General features: G+C 36.5%; 2 protein-coding genes across 3 annotated transcripts in view; both read right to left on the reverse strand.

The window, feature by feature from the left end:
- LOC120421843 (LIRP-like) overlaps window positions 1-27,061 on the reverse strand; it is a 368,041-nt gene that overhangs the window by 53,391 nt on the left and 287,589 nt on the right. The gene's annotated exons all lie outside the window — the stretch shown is intronic.
- LOC120421835 (protein O-mannosyl-transferase Tmtc3-like) overlaps window positions 1-27,061 on the reverse strand; it is a 469,119-nt gene that overhangs the window by 10,891 nt on the left and 431,167 nt on the right. For both annotated transcript variants that reach the window (XM_052708777.1, XM_052708776.1), the window contains one exon: window positions 6,394-7,146. In XM_052708777.1, the coding sequence (XP_052564737.1) occupies window positions 6,394-7,146 (753 nt within the window). The remainder of the gene's footprint in view (window positions 1-6,393; window positions 7,147-27,061) is intronic.

A 27,061-nucleotide genomic window follows, 5' to 3' on the forward strand; every position in this document is an offset into this window, starting at 1 on the left:
TGCAAAACTTGATTTTTTCAGCACTCTTCCTATTTATCCAACTCGGTGAACCTCGTTGGATAAATGTACGACTCGTGCTGAAAAAATCCTCTTTTTGCAACTTGTTGCATAAACTACAATTTTCAAATGTTCGAAAATGCCACAAGATATCAAAAAATGTACCATGGATTTAAGATCAGGAATTACTCAAATAATAATGTCTTTCATTTGACACTAATACTTTGTTTATTATTATTTGAAATTCGAATTCGGAGAATACTTAAAAATGATCTCAAATACGAAATTTGAATGTGTGAATCAACCTTTTTATGGAATTATACTTTTAAAAAATGAAAATAATCAATTACATATAAAAAGATTATAATTTAACACTTTTTTAACGCAAAATACTTTTTTTTCTCTCACGTACAGAAACTGAGTAAAATTACATGATCGACGTAAAATTATTGTCTTTTATTAGATTATTTAAATTTCGCAACACATTAATTTGGGCATAATCAATCAATAAAGAGGTTTGTTAATGCTTTAAATCATCAACCGTACGTACGTTTTACTTCTTGTACTCACAGTGATGGTAATATTACATCTGGGAATGTTCACGAAAAAAACATATTTTATGAGTAATTTTACTCATTCCGCTTTTCTTGAGGTAAAAATTAATCAAAAAGAGGTCTTTTGCTGACATGAAAAGGTGCTTACATGATTTTAACCAAAAAAGTGTGTTGTTGAATCAATTATGCATTTATTCTGCATGTTTTAATATAATTAGATTTACCTTTTTTATTGCAAAAAAAAACCTTAAATAACATGTTTTCAATTGGAATTTGTAGGAACAGTTCTTTGGGGTCTGAGAAGCCCGGCGTAATATTTGAAAAAAGTAATATGAACACTATTTTTGGTAATTTGAGCCTCTCGGGATGAGCCAAACTTGAAGATAAATGTGTTCACATTAAAATGTAATGCCTTTTGTATTTTGATGGAGACGCATGGTTTTTTTGAAATTCAACTGATGAAACGAAACACTACATTATCTCAAATATCGTTTCAAAATTCTAATCATATTTTTTGAAATTTCGAAACAATAAGTACAACAGAATTGTAGTTTAGCTATTATCAAATATTTGCAAAAAATTAATGAATTCATGAGAAAACTATTCCTGAACTATTACGTCTTTTAACGATCTGTGGTCCCAATATTCATTTTTTTTAAATAGATTAAAAGTACATAAGTAAGTGTTTTCTAAATAGATTCGATTTTTTATTTTTAATAATTTTTTCTAGGCATTTATTTGAAAAGATCCTATAATAATCGTGGGTCTCGTGGCGCAGGGGTAGCGGCTTCGGCTGCCGATCCCGATGATGCTATGAGACGCGGGTTCGATTCCCGCCTTATCCACTGAGCTTCTATCGGATGGTGAAGTAAAACGTCGGTCCCGGTTTCTCCTGTCTCGTCAGAGGCGCTGGAGCAGAAATCCCACGTTAGAGGAAGGCCATGCCCCGGGGGGCGTAGTGCCAATAGTTTCGTTTCGTTTTTTCCTATAATAATAGGGAATCAGAATTTTTCTAAGATTAAAAAAAAATGATTTTTTAAGGAAAACAAAAATTTGAAATAAACTTTGAAAAGGCCATATAAAGGAATCTTTTGTGAAAAAAAGCACTTTTTTCATTTTGATATCTTGATTTTTGTCTGATTTTCGGAAAAAATTAATTTGATTATGTTTGCTGCAATGTAGTGAACTGATCTAATTTTGAACATCCCCCGAAAACCTCGTCATTCCACATTACGCAACAGTCTATTGCTCCTTGTTTTTCATCTCTGTCACTTCTCAAGTAGCATCAGCAGCAGAAGCTTTCTGTCAGTCAAGCGAAAAAAGGAGAGCCAGAGACAGCCAGAGTTCATTAACTGTCTGGATTCTTTCCAAAGAAGACGACGACGACGAGGAGGACGATGACGACGCACCTCACCGGGATGCTCTCGATGTGCCATCAAAAAGGTCGCTCTGTTCCACTTGGAAAAAATAAATAGAGGACATGGCCTTGGTTTGGGCCACGTCCTCCGACGTGGGTCCTGCGCCGATAAATAAGCTCTCTTCCTTTGACCGCGTCGTTCATCAACCTCTCTCAACCGTGTTTGTTTTTTCTTCTTTTGCATAAACACAGGCGTCGCGGCGCACGTTGACCCGCATCCCTAAAGTTATGCAACCTGGCACATCAGCAGCACACAGAAATAATGGCTCACTCGGGAGAGGTCGCGCGCGCCAGTTTCATTTTATGCAAATTTAGGCAAATACAACGGCGATTATTGTCCTTCCGACGGCGTCCGCTGCTTCAGCGAAATTTTTCACTTTCCATCATTTTCCCACAATTTAGTATTCATCACGGAGCGTGTTTTTTGCTTTTTTTTTCTCTGCTTTCGAACCAAGGGCAGATCACTTTTACTTTGGCTTCGGCGGATAAAGTACCATCGAAGGAAAAAAAGATTAAATAAAAATGATGACAAGATTCCTTTCCAAATCGGCGGAGATGTGTTTTCGCGCGACGAAATGGGAATGAGCAAAAAAGGAGGAGGACTTTTAGCATTTTCTTTGATTTTTTTAAATTTTACATCGCGTCTTGGAGTGGAAGCTTTTTGATACGGTCAGGGAGTAAATGTAGATTTGTCCTTCATCTGAGTAGTTTTCTTCAATTTCATATATTGATTCGTGAATTGTCTATGCACTCCCTTTTGTCAAAAGAATACAATTTTGGGGGCTGGTCATACAAAATGGGTGTAAAATTAATGAAATTCTGTATCTTGAGGAATGGTTTTTTAATCGATTGGGTGCCTTGAGCAAAGTTGTAGATTATGTTTATGACATTTGAGCAGTGCTCTACGGAATGTTTTTTTTTTAATTTTAATTTTTGTATTTTTTAATCCGGCTGAAACTTTTATGGTGCTTTCAGTATGCCCAAAGAAGCCATTTTGCATCATTAGTTTGTCTATATAATTTTCCATACAAATTTGGCAGCTGTCCATACAAAAATTATGTATGAAAATTCAAAAATCTGTACTTTTGAGGAATTTTTTTGATCGATTTGGTGTCTTCAGCAAAGTTGTAGGTATGGATAAGGAATACACTCAAAACACATGATACACGGTAAAAAAATGAAGATTTTTTATTAAACTTTTTGTCACTAAAACTTGGTTTGTAAAAAAAAACACTATTTTTATTGTTTTTATTTTTATATGTTTAAGAGGACATCAAATGCCAACTTTTCAGAAATTTGCAGGTTGTGCAAAAAATCTTTGACCGAGTTATGAAATTTTGAATCAATACTGATTTATAAAAAAATGAAGTATTGGTCGCCAAAATTTTTCAACTTCATTTTCGATGTAAAATCAAATTTGCAATCAAAAAGTACTTTAGTGAAATTTTGATAAAGTGCACCGTTTTAAATCCATTTTTAGGTGACTTTTTTGAAAATAGTCGCAGTTTTTCATTTTTTTAATTAGTGCACATGTTTTCCCACTTTTGAAAAAAATATTTTTGAAAAGCTGAAAAAATTTCCTTATATTTTGCTTTTTTGAACTTTTTGAATGTTTCAAAATTTCACGAATGTTTCATATTTTAACATTGAAAATCGGACCCTTAGTTGCTGAGATATTGCCATGCAAAGGTTTAAAAACAGGAAAATTGATATTTTCTAAGTCTCACCCAAACAACCCACCATTTTCTAACGTCGATATCTCAGCAACAAATGGTCCGATATTCAATGTTAAAATATTAAACATTCGTGAAATTTTGAAACATTCAATGTTGTTCAAATGTTAGTCCTGATTTGAAAATTTTGAAAATATTGTTTTCGAAAAGATCGGAACATTTCACAAATATTTCATTATTTACTATTGTAAATCGGACCATTAGTTGCTGAGATATCGACGATAGAAAATGGTGGGTTGTTTGGGTGAGACTTATGGTACGTTCGTTTGAGGGCTAGTTCCGCACTGAGTGCCGCACTCAGAGCTGTCAAAGTGTTTGTTTGAAGAAACTCGCGCTAGTTCCGCACGAGTTTCGCCGCCATCTTGGAACTGAAACTCTAGTGCCGCACTCGATATTTTTTCAGTTTCATGCGAGTTCCATGCACACTGAAAAAGAATGTTCGTTTGAACCAAAACTGGCACCGACGATGGCAATATCTCAGCAACTAAGGGTCGTATCAACAAAGTTCAAAAAAGCAAAATATAGAGAATTTACTCAGCTTTTCAAAAATAATTTTTTTTCAAAAGTGGGTTAACATGTGCACTAATTTAAAAAAAAAAACGAAAAAATGCGGCTATTTTCGAAAAAGTTACTTAAAAATTTGATTTAAAATGGTGCACTTTATCAAAATTTGACTAAAGTACTTTTTGATTGCAAATTTGATTTTACATAGAAAAATGAAGTTATAAAATTTTGGTGACCAATACTTCGAATTTTTGAAAAAAAGTATTGATTTAAAAATTCATAACTCGGTCAAAGATTTTTTGCCTATTCTGGAAATTTCTGAAAAGTTGGCATTTTATGTCCCCTAAAACATTTCCAGAAATAAAAAAAATGAAAAATAGTGTTTTTTTTGCAAATCAAGTTTTAGTGACAAAAAGTTTAGTTGAAAATCACCAAATTTTGTTACCGTGTATCATGTTTTTTGAGTGTAGTCCATATCCATACCTACATCTTTGCTGTAGACACCAATTAGGATAAAAAATTCCTTCAAAAGATACAGATTTTTGAATTTTCACACATCATTTTTGTATGGACAGCTGCCAAATTTGTATGGAAAATTATATAGATAAACTAATGATGCAAAATGGCTTCTTTGGGCGTACTGAAGGCACCAAAAAAGTTTCAGCATGATTAAAAAATACAAAAAAAATTGAATGACCTAAATCTGAGAGACTTGATCATTTCAGAAACAACAGGTGCACGGAAATAAATCGACTTTATTTTACTAATTTTCTTGTTTCCAAAATATGTTTTTTTATTTTAGCTTTTTTTCGAAAATTCCCTACAATTTTCTCTTACTGACTTTGAAAATAGGGCAATGAGTTTCTGAGATACAGCCTCACAAAGAATTAAAACTGATAAAAATGAGATTTTCTAAGTGTCACCTAACCAAGCCTGCAAATTTTAATGCTAAAAAATTAAACTTTTGCGAAATTTTCTGATCAATTCAATAAAAATATTTCAAAACTTTTTAATTTGGTCTAAACTATGAAATTAGGAAAATTTTCCATTAGCAGACCTTTTCAAAAGTAAAGCTTAGTTTTAATATTTTCAAATTATTTTTGTCGAAAAGATCAGAAAATTTCACAAAAAAATATATTTTTATCATTGAAAATCGGGCCAATGGTTTTCGAGATATCGTCTGCTGAAAATTACTAATTCCCTAATTTTCAAAACTTATTACCTGATTGCGGGCGTTTTTAAGATTTTTTTCAATTGTAAAAAACGGTAGATTTTATAATATAAAACAGAGTTCTTTTCAGAAAATGATTTTATATAATTTTTTGTCAAGGTTTGCCACATCACGCACTATGGTTCAGAGGATGTCTTTTTTAGCCTAAATTTTCAAAAATCAAAATGCACATTTTGGGAATTTAATTATCAGTGATAAAAAGACAACAAGGATGTTTATGGAATTGCAACTTTTTTTGTATGGAGCAAACGCTCGTGCAACTTTTTTTTCTTCTTGACAGAAAATGTCCTACTTGACAGCTCGTTCCAAGGCGAGCATAGTTGATATATTGAAAGAATGCTGTCTTGTCAATTTATTTTTTTGCATTAAAGTGAAAAAAGTTAATAGAAATGGTTTTTAATACTGATTTTTACCGGTGTACATAAAAACTGACATAGGGCTTTAGGACCCTATTCTTGTTTTTTTTAGCAGTATTATGCGTACACGGAGAAAAAAGAGTTCCCAAAATCGTGAACACCCGCCCATGAAATTGGGAACCACGAACAAAGTATTCAAATGCCATGGTACGATTTTCAAAAACGTACCATGGAATTTGAACACTTTGTTCGTGGTTCCCAATTTTATGGACGGGTGTTCACGATTTTGGGAACACTTTTTTCTCCGTGTACATCAGAAAGTGATTCAAAAAAATCAGCGTCGTGTAAACAAACAATTAGATTAGCCGTTGATACCGTTATTCGGCCACTTTAATTTTTGATCGCGTTTTGGGTGTTCACAATCTGAATAATCTTGAAATAAGTTAGGCGGATTTGTGATTTCTCTTTGTTTGTCCTTGTGTCACAATGGAATGGCAAAAATAAATTTTAATTTAAGCATTTTTATTAAAAAAAAAAATGTTTGGCCCTTTTCTCTTTAAAATGCCTTGAAAAAGTTTAAAAATATCAAATAAATACTCACATTGTAGTAAATATCCGGATTGGTGCTATCGTACAGCAGCGCCCTCTCGTACACCTCCTGCGCTTCCTTCGTCCGGTTCAGCTTGATCAGAATGTCCCCCCGGTTGATGTACGCCTGGGTGTAGTCCGATCGCATGCTGATGGCCTGTCTGTACAGCAGATCCGCCTCCTCCAGCCTGGTCGCATTCTTCGAGATCAAATTCGCCAGGTTGAGGAACACGTTCAGATGGTTCGGGGCGATCCGCGCCTGGTACGACTCGCCCGGTTTGGCCTTCGGAAGCAGCGATTTCGCCTTCAGGTACGCCTGCTCGGCCTCCTTGAACATCTTCAGGTGGTTGTACGTCCGGCCCACGTTGATGTGCGCCCCGACGTCGTCCTCCTGGACGCTGACGGCCTTGTGGAAGAACTGGAGCGCTTCCTCGAACTTGCCCTCGCTCTCGAGCGCGTGCCCAACGTTGTTGAACAGCTTGGCGTTGCGTTGGTTCACCTTCAGGCCGGACATGAAGATCGTGTACTCGGACTCCCAGTCGGCGTTCCGGTTGTAGGTCTTGACGGAGTGACTCAGCAGGAGAAAGCCCAGACAGCACCAGGTGGCCTTGCGGGACCACCGCTCGGAGAGGAGTTGGAAGCCGTACGCCACCAGGATGCAGAAGCCCATCGAGGGCATGTACAGGACGCGTTCGGCGATCACGAAACCCACCGGGAAGAACAGGTTGGAGGCCGGGAGGAACGGGAGTATCATGAAGGCGAGGCCCTGCAAGGAGAGAGAGAGAGAAAGGAGGTTGTTTAGTAAATTTGTCAATTTGTCTATCTTTTTATTGTTATTTGTCATCTTTTCTTGTTTTTGTTACAACTATCCCTTCCACAACACACCACAAATAACTTGGAGCGTTCGATACGGTATCCCGAGGAGACGGAAATAACTTGGGAAGGTCAGTTTTTGATATTGTGAGAAGATCAAATTATGTTATTGGGATGATCGGATTAGTTGTTAAAATAACAAAAATCAATAACAAAGATTTGTTCGAATAATAACTAAAACTGTTATTATGTTGTTATTGCAATAACAAACCAATAACACAGAAGGAATCATAAAGGAATAACAAGATTTGTTATTTTGTGTGGAGAGGTGGAGCAGCATAATAACAAAAAATGTTATTGAACTGGTATGTCTCCATAACAAAAAAAAATTGTTTTGGTTTATTTGTAATTTGCAAATAAACCTGCAGTTGCCATAACTCCTCTGTACTAGTCAGAGCTGCAGAGTCGGGTACCTCCAAGCGACTTTGAATCCATAATTTGAAGACAACTCCGACTCTAGATGCAGGACGTCAACGACGACTTCAGCTCTCTAAAAATACTCGACTTCACAGATTCTGACTCCAAGTAAAAGTTGCTGAAAATTTGCTGAATCCGATGCAGTCTCCGAGGTCTCACTCCAGCTCGAACTTCAACGTCAGCTCCGACTTCCTGGCTCTTCAAAAATTCTCAATAAATAAATCAATTCCGTTAGGGAATAAAACAAGATTTAAAAAAATGAACTCTCAAAAGTTAATTTTATCGGATTAATTTTAGCTTGAAACCCCATTTCATGGTGAAATAATGACCCCGATGAAATTGGTCAAAATTATTTCATAGTTCTAGCAAATTTTAGTAAAATCCTTTAGGGGATATATCAAATAATTAAAAAAATCAACTTTCAAAATTTCAAAATTTTAGAATAATTTTAGCTTAAGGACCTCATTTCATGGTCAAAATTATCCCATAGTTCTAACCATTTTAAACAAAGTCCCTTAGGGGGTAGATCAAATAATTAAAAAAATCAACTTTCAAAATTTCAACTTTTTAGAATAAAGACCCCATTTCATGGCCAAAATAATTACCCCGACGAAACTGGTCAAAATTATCCCATAGTTCTAGCCTATTTTAGCAAAGTCACTTAGGGGGTATATCAAATAGTTAAAAAAATCAACTTCCAAAATTTCAGCTTGTTAGAATAATTGTAGCTTAAGGACCCCATTTCATAGCCAAAATAATGACCCCGATGAAATTAGACAAAATTATCCCATAGTTCTAGCCAATTTTAGCAAAGTCACTTAGGGGGTATATCAAATAATTAAAAAAATCAACTTCCAAAATTTCAACTTTTTAGAATAATTTTAGCTTAAGGACCCCATTTCATGGCCAAAAAATAATGACCCCGACGAAATTAGACAAAATTATCCCAAAGATCTAAACATATTTAACAAAAGAAAAAAAAATAACAGATTGTGTTATGGGCACTTAGAAACTTTTCCATTTGTGCGATTTATGGTAATTTTTTTCTAAGTCAATATACCGAACGAATAACAAATTTTGTTACTAGGAGAGTTTTTGTAATGTATAACATTTTCTTTTATTAGCGTGTTATTAAACATTTTAAATATAATATCACTTCAATACCAAATTTTGTCATTTTATCAGAAACTGTTATTATTTTTTCTTCTTGAAGTTGAACTTCATGATGAAATAATAACACTTTTTGTTATTTTAACAGGATTTGTTATTGAAATATTATTAATTTTGTTATTACCGTCTGCCCGGGATGTCAACGCATCTTTTCTCCCCTGTTGATGTTTACAGAATTTACAGACAGTTTAGCACAATAATATAGTGTTTAAGCGTTTTCAAAACTAAGCACAAAGAAAACAGGTCCATTACAGCTAAGCCTCGAGAAAAGACAAGAAACTACCTGAGGAAAAATCCGTATCGAAAAGTGTTCTCAAACTATGCTCTTGAGAATGGAGGCAAAAAAAGGGAAAAACTTTAAAAACATTTCCCACGACCATTTCTCCCTCTCACCAAAGTCGATTCCGTCACCGACCACACACTCAACGCAGACAATCTGGAAAATGAAGTACTCAAACTCAAGTGAGACTTTGTAACTTGGTGGGGAAAGTTAAAAAAGTAAAGAAAGAAATCGAGATAGTTGGGCAAAAAAAAGGAAAAGAAAAGAAAAGAAAAGAAAAAAGGACTTTACCTTTTTGACGTTGCAACTTTTCCGAGAGTTAATTTTTTCCCCGATGTTCATTTCGAGGCAGGTGAGAGCCAACTTTCAAGCTCGACTGCAAAATTTCAAAAGGATTTTTTTGTTCATCCTGTTTTCGTTCCACAACTCTGGTTCTTAATTTGATTTGGTTGCTTTTCGGGAGGGGGCTGCGCGCGACTTTGTCGAAGATAGGCAAGTTTTTCCTTCCACCCACCAAAAAAAAAAAGGTCTCACTTGTCCTCGGGGTACTTTGGCCCGATTGCTGTGCGGTTATTCGGTTGATTTTGTGAGCCATTTTCGAGCGGGAAAAAAGAAGCTCGTGGTTGGGCTCTTCAAAGAAATGATGGAGCAAAAGTTTGTATCAGTTTCCCGCTCGCGCGCACACCCCCCGGAGGTGTAAATTTGAAACTGAAAAGTGTTTTTCGTTGTGTGTTTGTTGGTTCGGAGGAAAAGTTTTGTGGCGTTGGGCGAAAATTCGCTTTTTATGTGTTCCACTCGAAGCAAGCACCTAGCACGGGAGGTTTCTGCACTAATTTACGCCCTACCTTTTGTTTTAGTACCATTGTAGCAATCGGCGATGCCGGAGGGTCAGAGTGAAAAGTTGTTGGAGAAAGTTACGGCTGGAGCGATTCGGGGGAAAAAACCTCTTCAAGTAACCAAATTAGCCGAGAAATGGCGCAATCAAGTTCCTCGAGGGGGAAGGGGAAATTTGCCTTCATTGGAACAATTTAGAATTGGAAAGTGGAACGTAATTACTTCGGCATAAGATGGGATTGATTTGATGGAAAATGTAATAAAATTGTTCAGTTTTAAGGTGGGACAGTAAGAATAGTTTTTTTTCCATTGAAATCATCAACATTAACCCTTAACTGCCGTTCATTTTTCCATGTTACATAATTTTATGTTCTGGTTTTTTTTATTAAGTATTTATAATTGCAGTTATTTTATTTTTCTGATAGTAAAAGGCAATTGCTGTTTCTGATTGGCTGTTTTTAGTTTTTCATATTTTCTACTCACTTGTCTCCCTTTTCAAAATTTCCTTAAACATTTTTGTATTTTTAATCCGACTGAAACTTTTTTGGTGCCTTCGGTATGCCCAAAGAAGCCATTTTGCATCATTAGTTTGTCCATATAATTTTCCATACAAATTTGGCAGCTGGCCATACAAAAAAGATGTATGAAAATTCAAAAATCTGTGTCTTTTGAAGGCTTTTTTCGACCTATTTGGTGTCTTCAGCAAAGCAAACATGATACACGGTAAACATTTTTTGGCGATTTTTAACTAAACTTTTTGTCACTAAAACTTGATTTGCAAAAAACACTATTTTTAATTATTTTTTATTTTTTGATATGTTTTAGATGATATCAAATGCCAACATTTGAGATATTTCCAGAATAGGCAAAAAATCTTTGAGCGAGTTATGAATTTTTGAATCAATACTGATTTTTTCAAAAAATCGAAATATTGGTCGCAAAATTTTTTCAGCTTCATTTTTCGATGTAAAATCAAATTTGCAATCAAAAAGTACTTTAGTGAAATTTTGATAAAGTGCACCGTTTTCAAGTTAAATCCATTTTAGGTGACTTTTTTGAAAATAGTCGAAGTTTTTCATTTTTTTAAATTAGTGCACATGTTTGCCCACTTTTGAAAAAAATACTTTTGAAAAGCTGAGAAAATGCTCTATATTTTGCACTTTTGAACTTTGTTGATACGACCCTTAGTCCCTTAGAGATATTGCCATGCAAAGGTAAAAAACAGGAAAATTAATGTTTTCAAAGTCCCACCCAAACAACACACCATTTTCTAATGTCGATATCTCAGCAACTAATGGTCCGATTTTCAATGTTAAAATATGAAACATTCGTGAAATTTTCCGATCTTTTCGAAAAAAAATATTTTCAATTTTTTTAAACCAAGACTAACATTTCAAAAGGGCCAAACATTCAATATTACGCCCTTTTAAAATGTTAGTCTTGGTTTAAAAATTTTGAAAATATTTTTTTCGAAAAGATCGGAAAATTTCACGAATGAAAAATATAAATAAAATGAAAAAAAGTGTTTATTTGCAAATCAAGTTTTTAGTTACAAAAAGTTAAATAAAAAATCACCAATTTTTTTTTTACTTGTATCATTTTTTTCCAGTGTAGGTCATATCCATACCTACAACTTTGCCGAAGACACCAAATCGATCAAAACATTCCTTCAAAATTTTCATACATCAATTTTGTGGCCATACAAATTTGTATGGAAAATTATATGGAGAAACTAATGATGCAAAATGGCTTCTTTTGCATACCGAAGGCACCAAAAAAGTTTCAGTCGGATTAAAAAGTACAAAAATTAAAATTTAAGAAAAAATACCGATTTCGTAGAGAATTGCTCTGCTGCAAAATAACATTTTATTAAAAGCCACAAAGTTGAAGTTAAATATTTAGAATACATTTTATAGAGTAGCTCTCTACAGTTTCGCATATTATTTCGCGATTTTTTAATTTTAATTTTTTGATTCAGATAAAACTTTGTCGATGCATTTCCTGTGTAGTCATTTTGGATTATTTGTTTTTCCCAAACAAGTCCAAGACTTGAAGTCTCCATACAATGTGGGGGGCTTTGTATGACCAGCCGTGTATGTGAATGTATGAAATCTGTATCCTGAGAATGGATTTTCTAATCGATTTGGTGTCTTCGGCAAAATTGCAGGTTAGGAAGCATTATTTTATTATGTAACGCATTCGGTGGGGGGGGGGGGGAATTGTTATGAGAGAACGCACCTTTATGATTATTACTTTTCGGAAAACAATTAGGTACACGGAAAAAGTAGGATTTTTCAATTATTTGTGTTTTATTTTAAAAATTCTTTTTTTTTTTTTGATTTTTTAATGTTTGAGGAGGCTAAAAAACCCAGAATGGTGGTGCAAAATCTGATTTAGGAAATATGTTTTTTATTCTTTTGAAAACCTAGACAAAAAAAATTAAAAATCATTTTGTGCAAAATCAAATTTCCAATCAAAAAGTATTTCACCGATTTTTTTTAGTATAACAAAAAAACCGTTTTGAATTAAACGCTACATTTAGGTAAAAATTTATGATTTATTTGCTTTTTAAAAATACTTCTTAAAAAATGCACCCCGTAAAAAATGTTGTTGAACAGCTGAATATTTACTACAATTTTGTTTCTAGAACATTAAAAATCGGGAAATTAGTTCCTAAGATACAGCGTCACAAAGAATTGAAATCGATGAAAATGATTTTTTTTAAATATAACCTAATTAACCTGTGATTATCAACTAAAGATATCTGGAACTATTGGTCAGTTTTTCAAAGTTAAAAACTTATGTGGAATTTTCTGTTCTTTTCAATAAAAATACTTCAAAAAATGTAAAATTTTGTTTAAACAATGAAATTGGGAAAATTATCTACTTGTAGACCTTTTCAAAATAAATGTTTGATTTTAAAGTTATTTTTATTGAAAAGATCAGAAAATTTCACACAGGTTGATTTTTTTTACATTGAAAATCGGACCAATTGTTTTTGAGATACCGTCAGTTTAAAATTACAGGATCGATCGAATTCGAATACTTTGTGAGGCTGTATTTTAGAAACCAGGGAAAATTCTCGATGTTTTGGTAAGATAAGCGCTCTTTCCTAACTCCATCCATTTCGCTGATTTCCACTATTTAAACAACTATTTTTGCAAAACTTTTGATAGAAACTTGCTTGTTCATTTCACATTGAGCTATTTATCACTCGATTTCAGTTGAAAACGCATTTAATGAGTTGTAATTGTTTGTTAAAGTGCTGATACGGCAACATTAGAGGCACGCTGGAATTAGATGCTGTTCCCTTTATATAGTTTTATATAAATATATTTATATAGTATAGTATAGAAGTATAGTTTTCTGAAGAACTTTTCAAAAATATTTCTTTCTCTCACGAAATATTTTAAAAATACAAAGGAAACAAAAAGAAAGAAAATATGAAGTTATTCAAAAAGTCTTAAAACTTCTTTTCAACTACAAATTTGATTTCACATAAAAAAAAAATACAAAAAAATGTGTGCCGGAGTGCCGCATAGCTAGTTCAAATAATTTTTGCTCTTGCTGAATTATACCCTAAAAGATGGATTTTTTCCCCTAAAATATTAACAAACACAAAAAAAATCTAAAACTGTGTTTTTGAGTACTCCACTATTTAGACGATCTAGTCGAGAGAATTGAAATAATAACTCTGCAACACTGTTGCAAAATGATTATTTTATCATTTGTAGTTACACAGAAAAAAGTGTAAATTTACTTGACACGGAAATCATGAATAACATGTAAACTCGGTTGATGTAAACTAAAGATTCGATGTAATCGTCTGAATCGCACGTTAAATCATGTTTTTTTATGTATGATTTGTTGCAAACTTACATCAAATCGCTTTAAAATTTAAATGATCAATGATGTGCAAAAGTGTTGCATCAATGAATTATGAATTCGGAATTACACAGCAAATAAAGTAGTAATCCAGCTGCGTGTAAAAGGCCTGGGTGTAAAATAAATGTTGCATTATTTTATGAAATTCTATGTAATATTACACCCTGAAATATGTAGCCCATCAGTATGAGAAACCTACTTGACCGAAATGTCAAGCTCATATATGCGTTTATCCTTTCCATTCTTCATCGGTCTGATGGCCGAGCGGGCTAAGGCGCCAGTCCTTACTGTTGGTGCTGGGTTTGAATCCCGTCGGTTGCAACTTTTTTTTTGTGTGTAGAAAAATTGTACATGCAGTGTGTAATATTAAGTGTTTATTTCAACGAAGGTGATGTGCATGCTTTTGCATGCGATTTTACCATCGGATTTTTTGCTGTGTATGTTTTTTTCTGTGTAGCGTTTGCTTTCTTACTTTAGGAGAGAGTGTACGGGCGCGTTTGAGAAATGTCGTGTGTGTCAGGCAGCTGCATTTAAATTGCGATTTTAGGACGAATTTAAGAGATCGGTCCCACTCAATTGGTGTCATTCGGTCGGCCGTGGAGAGTTTGTCGCGAAAATTGTGGAGTTTGCCCGTTTTCCTAGATTATTTTTGCGTTTTAGGCGATTTAATTTGCGGCCCGTTGTGACGTTTCTGGCCACCTTTGTTTTTCTTTTTTTGCGAGAGCCGTGAGTGAGAGCCTTGCAAGCGGTCGTGTGTAGTGTAACTTGGCCTGAACACCGAAGTGTTCAACTTGCATGCAAGTGATGTGCAAGTGTGTCTGTGCGTTGACAGCGGCGGCGGAATGAATTGGTCGGCCGATGACTCCTTCTCTGCACCGTAAGGAAAGATAGTGAGGCGGAATGGAGAGTGCAACTGGCGAGAGGGGAGCATACCAAACTTCCACCTGCTGCTGAGGGGATGCTTGAAGAAGGGAGCTGCTGCCAGGGAGGAACGGAAAACGAACTGTTTTTCGTGCGAGGGAAAAACTCAGATAGCTTCCTCTCCTAGTGTTTCCTGACGTCCTGAGAACTTGCACCAATGAAAATTCAACCTCAACCATACAGTGGGTCCAGATTTTATCCTTTTCAAAGATTTTCAAATATTTGTCTCAAAATGTTTCACTATTTCTCTCGTTTCTAAATTCCTTTAAATCTTCTCTACTTTATTGTTTCGTCTATTAGAACTATCGAAATTCTTGTTAAAATACAATTTCTTACCTAAATTTCTTATAATCTCCGAACGCTCTGCCTTACTTCACTTAATATTTTATTATTTTTCAGCTAGTCATAAAGGTAATTTACAATATAAAATTCTATTCTCATTTAACTATATATTATTACACTAAACACAACTTTCACAACAATAATGCAAATCACACCGGAGCGTTTGGTACGGTATGTCCACGCATCCCTCCTCCCCTGTAGATTTTGTGAAATGTGTTCCGTTCACAGAATCCTCTCTGCGGTAAACACAACGCAGTAGGGCTGGCCGCTTTAATTTTTGTATTACATTTTCGGGTGTTCTCGGATGTACTGCAATTATTAATAATGACAAGAAAAGTGCTTGGGGCGTAATCTAATCACAAGACTTTCCAGCATGCTTTCATCGGACTGGCTGCGTTTGTGTTAGATTAGATTAGAGATTAGATTAGTAGCGTTTGCTTTCTCACTTTAGTTCGGTGTAGAGTAGATTTATTTTTCGAAAAAGAGCTGAAAATTGTTTTGTTGGTGATGGTAATTGAATAATACGCAATTTAGTCGATTGTCAATGAACGTAAAACTATTCTATCAGCTTTTAACAACTTATTTTTTCCACCTCACCCAGAAAGCTCACCTTTCGCGCAAAACACACCGCCCCGGTTAAGCCTAATGAATAAATCACTTCCCAAAAGGGCCCGCTGTCACCACGGTGAATGTCCTCATCCGTCATACTGTTGGCGGCGACGAGCCTCGATGATTTCCCTGTAGAAACCTATCCGGGCGTCTACCTTCGCGCCGGTGAATCCGGGATTAGAATAGAAAGAGAGCTGGCGAAAAAAAGGGACATTCACCACGTGCACCAAAGTACTGCTAAGGCATCCAATTTCACTTTCATCACGAAAGAAGACGAAGAAGACGTAGGGGGAAAATGGCCAAGGGAATTCGAACGGTACTAGGTTGGCCTATGAAGTCGAACCTGCGGACCATTTCCACTTAGTCACGGAAATCTGTGCGCCAGGATGACGAGGAAACGATTGCCGGCCCCAGGAGGACTAACGGCACAAGGTGCTCAACACGTCATCGTTGATGAGTTGGGGGAAATTGAAGGAAGGGAGAGGTGCGAGGGAAATCCCAGGGAAAAATTACCACGCCGCAGTGATTTATGGACGGAACGCGAAACAACCTCCGGCGGAAGCGATTGGCACATGGAGGGAAAATTGTGAAAATGTTATAGAAATGTTTGATATAAAAAGATTCACAGTTTTTGATCAAATTTTACTAGAAAATAATCTCACTTTATTGCCAATGAATCCAACTATTCACGAAATCATAAATCCAATTATTCACGAATTCATGAATCGAAATTCATGATTTTTCGTACACTTTTTTCCGTGTATCGTCATGTTTTTTTCCTTATCGTTTTCAGATCTTATATAAAAGTATCTTCAACAAATATGTCAAATCTCTTTATGCCTTTTTTCCGACAACAATCACCCCCAAAAAACAGAGTAAGCGTCAAGCACAGGAAGCGCAAGACAAGAGTGAAAATAATGAGGAAAAAACGAGAATCAACCAGCTGGCACTGGTATCCTTCCAACCTCCCCTCGAGTACTCGAAGGCGCGCAACGGCTGCTTGGATGAAGGACTCGTCCGGTCTTGTTTTTTCTCCGAAAAAAAAGCTCCTGAACGAAATAATGAGGCACGCCCCGCTTCTTCTGATTCGAGTCGAGGAAAACATAAATAATTATTTATCGATTATCTATGGGCTGTGTGTCTGTCGTTTTTTCGCCCCACAAACGCTGACTTTCCAGGATGTTCTGGGGGGCTCGTATTACAAGCAATGACGTTGTCAGCTGGGTTGGAACTTTTCCGCGCGCCACGTTTCCGGGGTGGAAGCTCAGCACCATCATTATCGAGATTGTCTCAGGAAAATGACGCCGAGTGGAACTGTCATGGCAACGAAGAGGGGTGGTGGTAAGCCCAAAATTGGGCAATCGCAGCAGGCGGAGAGTCGGAGGCTTCGCTTGATCAGGTTTTTAATCAAAATATTGGAGTCGTGTACTGTGTTTTGCTGCTCCCCACCCCTCTTACAGGTTCATTTGGCTGCCAACTCGCGCAGTAGGCTTGTCGGGTACAAAAGAAGTCAATTTTAATTTTCGTGCGGCTCTGTTGTGCTCTTTTGGCTTTGGCATGATTTGTTGTGGCCACGTGGCCAAAAGGGTGGGCGTTGGGGAGGAAGTAATTTTTTCGGAGGGTTTTTTCTTCTTCTTAGGTATTTCTTTGTTTGCGTGATGGACTTGGTAAAATCCTATTATGTTGAAAAGGAAGGACTTGCAGATGATGGGAATGGAATTGACAGAGCAGTTATCAATGTTCTTCTTTTTCTTCGACAAATTAGTTCTAAGCCGATTAAGAATTGAAAGAGATGACGTTTGGGTTTTTTTTAACGAGAGATGACGTTTGGGTTTTTTTTCTAACTTCTTACGTTTCTTGGAGCCTACAAAATTATTTTTCTCTGTTTGAAAGTGTTTTCAATTTCAAATCGCAATTTGCAATACAAAATAAAAATGAGCTTTTGCAGCAAACTCTCTACGAAATCGGCCGATTTCAACAATTTTTATTTTTTATACTTTTTTATTTGTCTTAAACTTAGTGGGGGCCTTCCCTATGACCAAAACAGCTATTTTGTTGCACCCATACAAGTCTCCATACAATTTTGGCTGCTGTCCATACAAAAATGGTACGTAAATATTCAAACAGCTGTAACTTTTGAGTGAATTTTCTGATCAAGTTGGTGTCTTCGGCAAAGTTGTAGGTATTTTTGAAAACTATTGAGAAAAAATAGGTACACGGAAAAAAATTTAATCAACTTTTTTTTCACAAAAACTCCATTTCCCAAAATACCGTAAAACGGGGTGACTTTGATAGGTTTGCGATTTTTCCGCAAAATGAAGAGTACAATTAAAATACGTAAGGAATGATTCAGAAACATACTGACCGTGGTAGAGAAGTGTTCAAAGTACCTCATGAAATACTTTTCATAAATTTTTGAAAAGTTCATAAAGTTAGTTAAATAAAGTTAAGAAAATGTGGATGAAAGTCATTATTTTAAACTTCTCAAAGTGTCATGATTTTCTCAATGAACATGATTTTTAATCGGAAAACGGAATGCATTTTCGGATTCTTTGGACAATTTTCCACTAGGAGAAGGTTAAATAAGTTTGTAAATAATAAATAATATGTGTTTTTGAAACACAATTAAAAAAAATCTCCAAATTTATAGGCAAATTCAGTTGAACAAATTTCATGTAAAATGTGAAAACTTGTGATTCGTGCTTCGAATTCAGTTTAAAATGCAATATAAATCGATAATTTTATAAACAAAACTATTTTTAACAAATTTTAGGCAAAATTCCGACTTTTTAGCAATTTTACCTAAAATTTGTATGTATTTTGTTAAAAAGCTTATAAACTTAGTTAACTTAATATAAACATTGATTTTTTTCTTACAAACTATATCAGCTACTTTAGTGATGGTACATTTAACGTACAAATAAAGTTTGAACATCTTAAATATGATTTTAACAAGAAAAACTATGACTATCAAAGTCACCCCGGAATTAAATCCAAGAATTTTTAACGTAACTATTTTTCTAAACACTATTGAAACAACTTTTTTCCAAAATAGTGCATGGACTTTGTGTGGCCTACCCCAGTACATGTTTTAAAAATAATAATCTTGAGAAAAACCTTACCTGTTGGAAAATATTCTAAAAACAAATTGAAATCCTATCAAAGTCACCCCGGTTTACGGTACGTATTTTTTGATTTTCGGGATTTTTTATATGTTTTAGGGGACAAAAACCCGCAACTTTTGAGCCATAGAAAAAAAATAGTCAACAAATCTGCAGCCGAGTTATAAATTTTTAAAAAAATAGTGATTTTTGGAAAAAAATCGAAATTTCATGCAAAAACAGTTCTGACGTTATTTTTTTATGCAAAATTGAATTTGCAATCGAAAACTACTTTACAGATTTTTTGATAAAGGGCTCTGATTTCAAGATATAGCCACCGAAAATTAGATTTTAGTCAAATATGTGCAGTTTTTCGATTTTTAAAAATAGTGACGTTCCTCCGTGTACGCACGAGTGCAAGCAGCAGTCAAGTGCTCAGTGCTCCATCGTTTTTTCGAAATTTTTCGCCGTAATTTACCGTGATTAGCCGCGAGTTTGCTCCAGCAGCATGCCAAGGGCCGGCCGTGGCCGTGGCAGTTCGAGTGCGGCCTCGAAAAACCCGCGAAGTTCGTCTACCGGCCGTGTGCAAAAAGGTAAACAAACCAACGCCGTGTCGACCGCCATCGCGCAGGGGAGAGTGAGCGCAAAAGGCATCGACAAAAAGTTACTACATCCCGGATATGTTCCGAGATCACCAGTGCGAACCCGTTCCGGTTCCTCCGGTGCCACGACCAGTGGCACATCAACATCCGCCAACATCCCCATCAGGAACGAGTTCCAGATGCTGAGCGACGATGAAGAAAACAACAACAACAACACCGACGGTAGCAGCACTACCGACGACGACGACGACGATGATGGTCGTGCACGGAAAAAAGTGCCGACGTCAAAAAAGAACAACTCTCCAGCGGAACGTAGACCACCTCCAATTTTTGTTTTGGACACGTTGGCGGACGATGTTGACGAGTTGCTGGAAGGCCTCGGATATTGTCTGAAAATCGGTAAGTCGGCAGTGCAAGTGATTACACTGAGCAAAAAAGATTTCGACCTGGTGCTTGAAGAACTGAAGCGTAGCAACTTCAACTTCTACACATACGACCCAGAGAAGCCCCCTGTTAAGGTCGTCTTGCAGGGTTACCAAGACCGTCCGATCGCCGACCTGAAGCGACACCTCTCGAACGCCGGAATAAAACCGCGGGAGATTAAAGTGCTCTCGCGCAAGACAACGGTCACGGGTGTGCACACTCTGTACCTGTTGTACTTCGACCGCGGCACCGTCAAGATCCAAGACCTGCGGCGGACTAAGACGTTGGACGGTTTTTGGGTAAACTGGCGGTTTTACTCCAAAAACCCGACGGACGTAGCGCAATGCCACCGTTGCCAGAAATTCGGCCCCGCTGCGTGAAGTGCGGTGAATCACACCTCTCCGAGGCGTGCGCACTGCCACGAAAGGCGGACTTGGGGGACAAGGCAGAACAAACCAAGCCGCGCGTAAAGTGCGCGAACTGTGACGGCAACCATACCGGCAATTACCGCGGATGCGTCGCGCGCAAGGCCTACCTCGAGGAGCAGGAAAAGAGGAAGAAGAAAGCCCACCCTCCTCAGCGAAGTACGAGCGCAGCCGTTCCTGCAGCTGGACAGCCTACGGTTCCAGCGGACAACCCAGCGATCCCTCCTGGATGGGGGCGTTCGTTTGCCAGCGTGGTCGCTGCCGGTAGCGGCGATGCGGCCCAGCAAGGAGTCACCGGGGAAGATCTCTTTACCCTGCCGGAGTTCTTTGCTCTCGCGGGGGAGATGATGACGCGGTTTCGGAGCTGCCGTAACAAGGCGGAGCAATTTCTGGCCCTCGGGGAGCTGATGATCAAGCATATCTATAATTGATTATTTTTGTCTGTGATCTAGTTTTAAGCTTTCTCTTTATCTATCCTTTTCCCATTGCACTTTCTGTAAGTTTTTTGAAAACTTTTTCTTACTCTTGTATATTCCATAGTTATAAGTAATAATTTTTCGATTGAATTACGATGTAAAACACAGCTGAAAGGAACACCAAAACTCTGTTATATACCTAAATGAACTCATTGTAACTTGGATTATTCACAAATAAAACCGAATTGAATTGAATAAAAATAGTGACCATGATTGACCACTTCTAATGTCCAATGTCGATATCTCAGCCAAATCAAAAAATACAAATAAAATCAATTATCGGTTTTGGAATTGCTCTAATTATCTTAATCACTTTTTTCACCTTTTTTTAATCTTGATTATTTTTTGGATGTCATGAAAAATCTGGTTTATAATGATTTAATAATATTTTCAATCGATAACTTCTAGAGTAAATGTTGATAAATGTGCTACACCCTTAACCTTCAATATTTTACGATCTTTGGCTTCTCTTGCAAGACTTCATACAAAGTGTATACAAATACATTCACCCGACTCTCGACGACTATTATATCTTCAATAATAACATTCTAATTCTTTTCAAAATAGCATGTTTTTATTATTTAATTTTAATTTTCGTATTTTTCAATCCGGCTGAAACATTTTTGGTGCTTTCGGTATGCCCAAAGAAGCCATTTTGCATGATTAGTTTGTCCATGTAATTTTCCATGAAAAATTTGGAAGCTGTCTATACAAAAATATGAAATAAATGAAAATTCAAAAATCTGTATCTTTTGAAGGATTTTTTTGATCGATTTGGTGTCTTCGGCAAAGTTGGAGGTATGGATAAAGACTAGACTGAAAAAAATGATACACGGTAAATTTTTTTTGATGATTTTTAATTTAACTTTTTACCACTAAAACTCGATTTGCAAAACAACACTATTTTTACTTTTTTTATATGTTAAAGGGGACATCAAATGTCAACTTTTCAGAAATTTCCAGAATGTGTGCTTTTTACCACTAAAACTCGATTTGCAAAACAACACTATTTTTACTTTCATATGTTTAAGGGGACATCAAATGTCAACTTTTCAGAAATTTCCAGAATGTGCAAAAAATCTATGACCGAGTTATTATTTTTTGAATCAATACTGTTTTTTTTTTTTAAATCGGATTATTGGCTGCAAAAATTTTTTAACTTAAAAAAATTAAAATGTAAAATGAATTTTTAATCAAACTTTAATGAAATTTTGATTAAGTGCACAATTTTCAAGTACATGTCGCAGTTATTCATTTTTTAAATTAGTGCCTATGTTTGCCCACTTTTGAAAAAATAATTTTGAAGAGCTGAGAAAATTCTTTATATTTTGCTCTTTTGAATTTTGTTGATACGACCCTTAGTTGCTGAGATATTGCCATGCAAAGATTTAAAAACAGAAAAATTAATGTTTTCTAAGTCTCACCCAAACAACCCACCATTTTTTTAATGTCGATATCTCAGCAACAAATTTTCCGATTTACAAAAATTCGTGAAATTTTCCGATCTTTTCGAATAGCATATTTCAAAAAAATTAAATCAAGACTAACGTTTTAAAAGGGTTTAATATGGAATGTTTAGCCCTTTTGAATTGTTAGTCTGGATTTAATTTTTTGGGAAATTTTGTGAATTTAAGATTACTCCGACTCCGACTCCGGGTTATCAGAACTTTTCGGCTCCGACTCCGACTCCGACTCCAGCTCAGAAAGTTATAACGACTCCGACTCCGACTCCAGGTCCCCAAAAAAGCCCAACTCCACCGACTCCGGCTCCGACGCCACAACACTGACTTTAAGGAATAAATTTAAAAATATATTGAAATGTCTGTAACAAAAATCTGGGTGCAAATGCTCTGATTGATTTGCACCGTTTAATTATTATTAAGATTATTTGTGTTGATTTTTTGATTGAACTGAATACTTTAAAATCAAATGATCACTTAAAGGAAAATCAAACAGATTTTGCTACATTTGTTCCAATTTTCAGAAAATCCTCTAAACGATTTCCTCCACAATCAGCCTTTTCGTTTTAGCAGAGACGAAACTGTTTTTGAGTAATCGAAACTGTCAGTTCCGTGCCCTCCAGAGCAGCAGCAGTGTCGTACTTCTTCGTGACCCACCGGGGCAGAGAGTGTGTAACAACCGCCATTACGTGGTTTGTCACAGTGTCACATCCGACGGCTAGCAACCACGGCCGCTGTTGTTGTTTGGAAAATGAGAAAAGTTTTCCCGCGCACGTGAAAAACACTCACCCTTGGTTGGGCTGTGTGCGACGGACACTCAGTTGCTTGATAATGTAATGCAAACATTGAAGCAGTCAGGCCTACTGCGTTTTTTTTTTCACCGCAGAGACTGTTTCAGTGAACGGATCACATTACACAGAATCAACAGGTGGGGAAGGATGCGTGGACATACCGTAGCAAACCGTAGGAAAAATGCCTTGTTTTGCTGAATATACATCAAGAGTTAAAAATGTCACTGAGTTTAGTGGGGAGCTCACACGCACTGGTTTAGAGTCCTGGCAGAGTTTTACCCGGCCTGACCTCAGCAGAAATTAGCTTCGCGGGGGGTGCGATGCAGGAAATTCTATGGAAATTCCATCCAAGGGGAAACAAAGTGTGTCACATTGATGGAAAAAGTGTCCTCACACGAGATTTTCCCACGGAGGGGAACGTCGAACCAAACACAAGGGTGATTGTATGAGCTTCTGATGGGATGGGGAAAAAAGCATCCTGCGTTGGATTTGAGGTTGGGGCGACAAAACTTTTCCATTTATCACCACTTTGGTGCTGGACGACGACCCTCTCTGTAAGTAAAATTGCAGTCGAGTGGAATATTAAACTGTAATCAGCGATGTGACACTCGCAGATCCTGGGGAGGGTTTTTCCTGCTACTAGAGCAGCAGTAACATTAGTACAGAGGGGGATGAAAACAAAAACCCTCCTGGTTTTTCCGGGCCACTCGATGATGGAGACGTGGATTAGTGGAAAAGAACAAAAAAGAAGGGCCACCTGTTCCGTCCATGGGATGTTTGAAAAGGGAGTGCAATGTTTTCTCAATGAGGAAAACTGTGCCCTGTGTTAACAAGGAAATGAAAATTAGATTTGGAAGCCATTTGTGGGCGGTTTGTTGAGAAACTTGTTTTTTAAGATGCAATAATAATGATGGAAACAATTATTTTTCAATTGTGGCATCTGTAACCAAATTCTAGATTAAATTTTCAAAACAATCTATCCGTCCTATGCAGATAGGACCTTTTGACAATTTTATCTAAAATTCATAATTTGTAGAATAGAAGCAAAGTCCAAGAATATCAATATGCCATTAATTCTTGAATGATTTGCAAAAACCTAATAATTCAATTCAACAAAACCAACAACCCTTTCTTTTCATCCAAAAACCACTTTCAAATCAAATTTAGCGCAAATCCATCTTTATTCATTCAGATCCAGATATTCTGCTCAACGTCACTGAGAACTGCTCTCCATACCCTCGTATACGCTGACTGCAAATAAATAAAAGACCATTTCATCCCGCGCAACGCTATCAACCAGCATCGCAATCGCTTCCCAAGTGCAGTGTGGGAATCACTTTTCCGAAGGAATAAAAAGAAAGCAAAAGCACGCTTACAAAGAACACAACACAAAACAGTCATTTTCCAGCGCCATGTATTGTTCTTCTTTTTGTTACTTTCTTTTTTTTTGGTAAGAAAAAGTCGAAACGTGAATCGTTTGTGCTCTTCTGAGAAACCAGAATCGAGCTTTTCCGCTGGCTTCTTTGCCACTTCTTAACCCTTAACGGTGTCGGTTGCTTTAAAAGAAAAGTTACCCAATTGTTGTTCAATCAAAAGCTGTCAAAAACAAAGATGTTGCAAAAAAGTTTTCTGCAACATCTCGATGTTGCAAACATGTTGCATTTAGGTTATTTAGGTATTTCTCTTGCTCAAATTTGGTTACGACTTTGCATTTCAGTTAAATTTACACTTTTCAAGCCAGATAATATTAAAATCCCACCCATTCAAGAGTTACCACCGTCTGTATCTTGTCTGGAGCAGCGTCGCGGAGGCCCCAGTTTCGGTGCACTGCAGCAGTCTCCGAGCAACTCCGAGGAGCCGTATTGCTGTCTGGGTTTCTCGGTGTGTTTCGTGCCATCGTGTATGTGTGCTTATTGTAAGAAAAAAGCAAGCAAGCAGTTGCACAGTTGTGCGGGGAATCGTTTTGAACTTGCATGACGAGATCGTCCTGCGGGGATCGTTCAACGGGGAAGGGGGCGCCGCCAAAAAAAAGGGAGGAAAAATTGCTGCTTTGGCTGGTTTTTAAATCGTTTTCGTTTTATATGTAAATCAAGTGGCGCTTTTCCTTTCGAAATTTGCACGCGCGCACAGATACACTGAGGAAATTGTGCTTGTGTGAGTTGGTTGGAAAATCGGAAAAAGGGATGATTTAAAAAAATTCAGTGATATAAGAAAGAAAGTGGAGGAATTTCCACCGCACTTTTCCGTTTTTTGAAGCAGAGGTTTTGGAGAGAATCTTGAAAACCTCAATTTCGAAAGGCTTGAGACGGGACTGCTAAATAAACTTGCACGTGGGGAAGGATGCACTTTGAAGTTGAGGGTGAAGGAGGACCGTCTACCACAACAAAAAAGGGAAACTGGCAGGCAAAATAAGGCGGAGTGCATATTTGAGGGATAATTTGGCTTGACGATGCTAGCGAGCAGAAAAGAGCAGTCGTCTTCATTGAGGAGGCAAATATTAAGAGCAGCAGCAATATGCTGCAGGATGTTTTGCCTGCCAGCTTTTGGCAGCAGTATGCAGTGTCTTGGGGAGGGGTTTCCACTTGGGAAAACGGGGGGAGGGGAGATATGTTTTCGAGCATGTTGCGAACAAACTTTTCATGATTGCAACCCTTGCGTTGTGGGCTTTCGTTTCTGGGAATGGGGAATGTTTCAATTTTCCTGTCAAGTTCATCATCATGAAGAAAATGGGAAATTAGGGTGCAATTTGGTTCCGAATTTGAGCAGTTCCCAACGGTTTTGAAAATTGCCTTTTTTGCATTTTTTCATGTGTTTGTAACTATTTTAATCAATTTCTTTTGTCCAAATAAGCCATCTGAGCAATTCTAGGAGATTTCGGTCATTCGTTTTTTTTTGTAATTTTTAATCAGGCTGAAATTTGTTTGAAGCCATTTTGCTTTATTAGATTGTCCATATAATTTTCCATACAAATTTGTCAGTTGTCCATACAAACATGATAAAAAAGTCTGCATTTTTTGAAGAATTTTTTTGATCGATTTGGTGTCTTCGGCAAAGTCAAACACTGAAAAAAATTGTACACGGTAAAAAAAAATGTGATTTTTATTTTCACTTTTTGTCACTTGATGCGTAAAAAACACAATTTTCATTATTATTTTTTGTTATGTTTTAGGGGACATCAATGCCAACGTTTCAGAAATTTCCGGAATGTGCAAAAAATCTTTGACCGAGTTATACATATTTGAATCATTTCTAATTTTTTGAAAAAATCGAAATATCAGTTGCAAAAAATTGTCACTTAATTTTTCTATATAAAATCGAATTTGCAATCAAAAAATACTCCAGTGAAATTTTGACAAAGTGGCAAACATTCAATATTTCGATTTTTTGGCTGAAAATTTGAGGTGAAGACTCTAAAGCAGCGTTTCTCAACCTTTTTCGATCCATTCCCCCCTCGGCTTATTTTCGAGAACATCATCCCCTCCCCTTTATATTTTATTTTCAATGAATGCAAAAACGGCTTTAAAACAAAACATCTTTTTTATATTCTCAACAATGTACAAATACTTCATTCATTTTTTTTAGCAATTGTCGTTTAATGTTGGTATTTAATGGAATGCAAAACTTCGTGATTTTTTTCAAGCTGGCCTTTAGGCTGGGAAAAGTATTTTTCAAAGTTTTCGTCAGCTGCGGCCCTATGACGCAAGTGCAAATACCCACAGTTTTATTGTTCTGATCAGGCACAAATATAAATCTTGATGAATCATTTTTTTTTTAATAGAAAAGGATAATGCTTGGAAAACTTAAAAAAAAACGTAATGAATGCAAAATCTCACAAATATACATCTTTTCAAATTAGCAAAAAAATAACTGCTCATGATCGAAACAATCCAAAAACTTGAAGAAATCCTTTTTGCCTTCCTCACGTTACTGAGGAAAGGCTATAAAATCACTCGAAAAATGAACTTCTCAATTAGACCTCCTAGACCCACCTTCATGAATACCTATTGACTCAGAATCAAATTCTGAGCAAATGTCTGTGTGTGTGGTGGGATGTTGATCAAAAAATTGTCAC

Source organism: Culex pipiens, chromosome 2 (genome assembly GCF_016801865.2).
Source record: "Culex pipiens pallens isolate TS chromosome 2, TS_CPP_V2, whole genome shotgun sequence".
NCBI classification, from domain to species: Eukaryota; Metazoa; Arthropoda; class Insecta; order Diptera; family Culicidae; genus Culex; species Culex pipiens.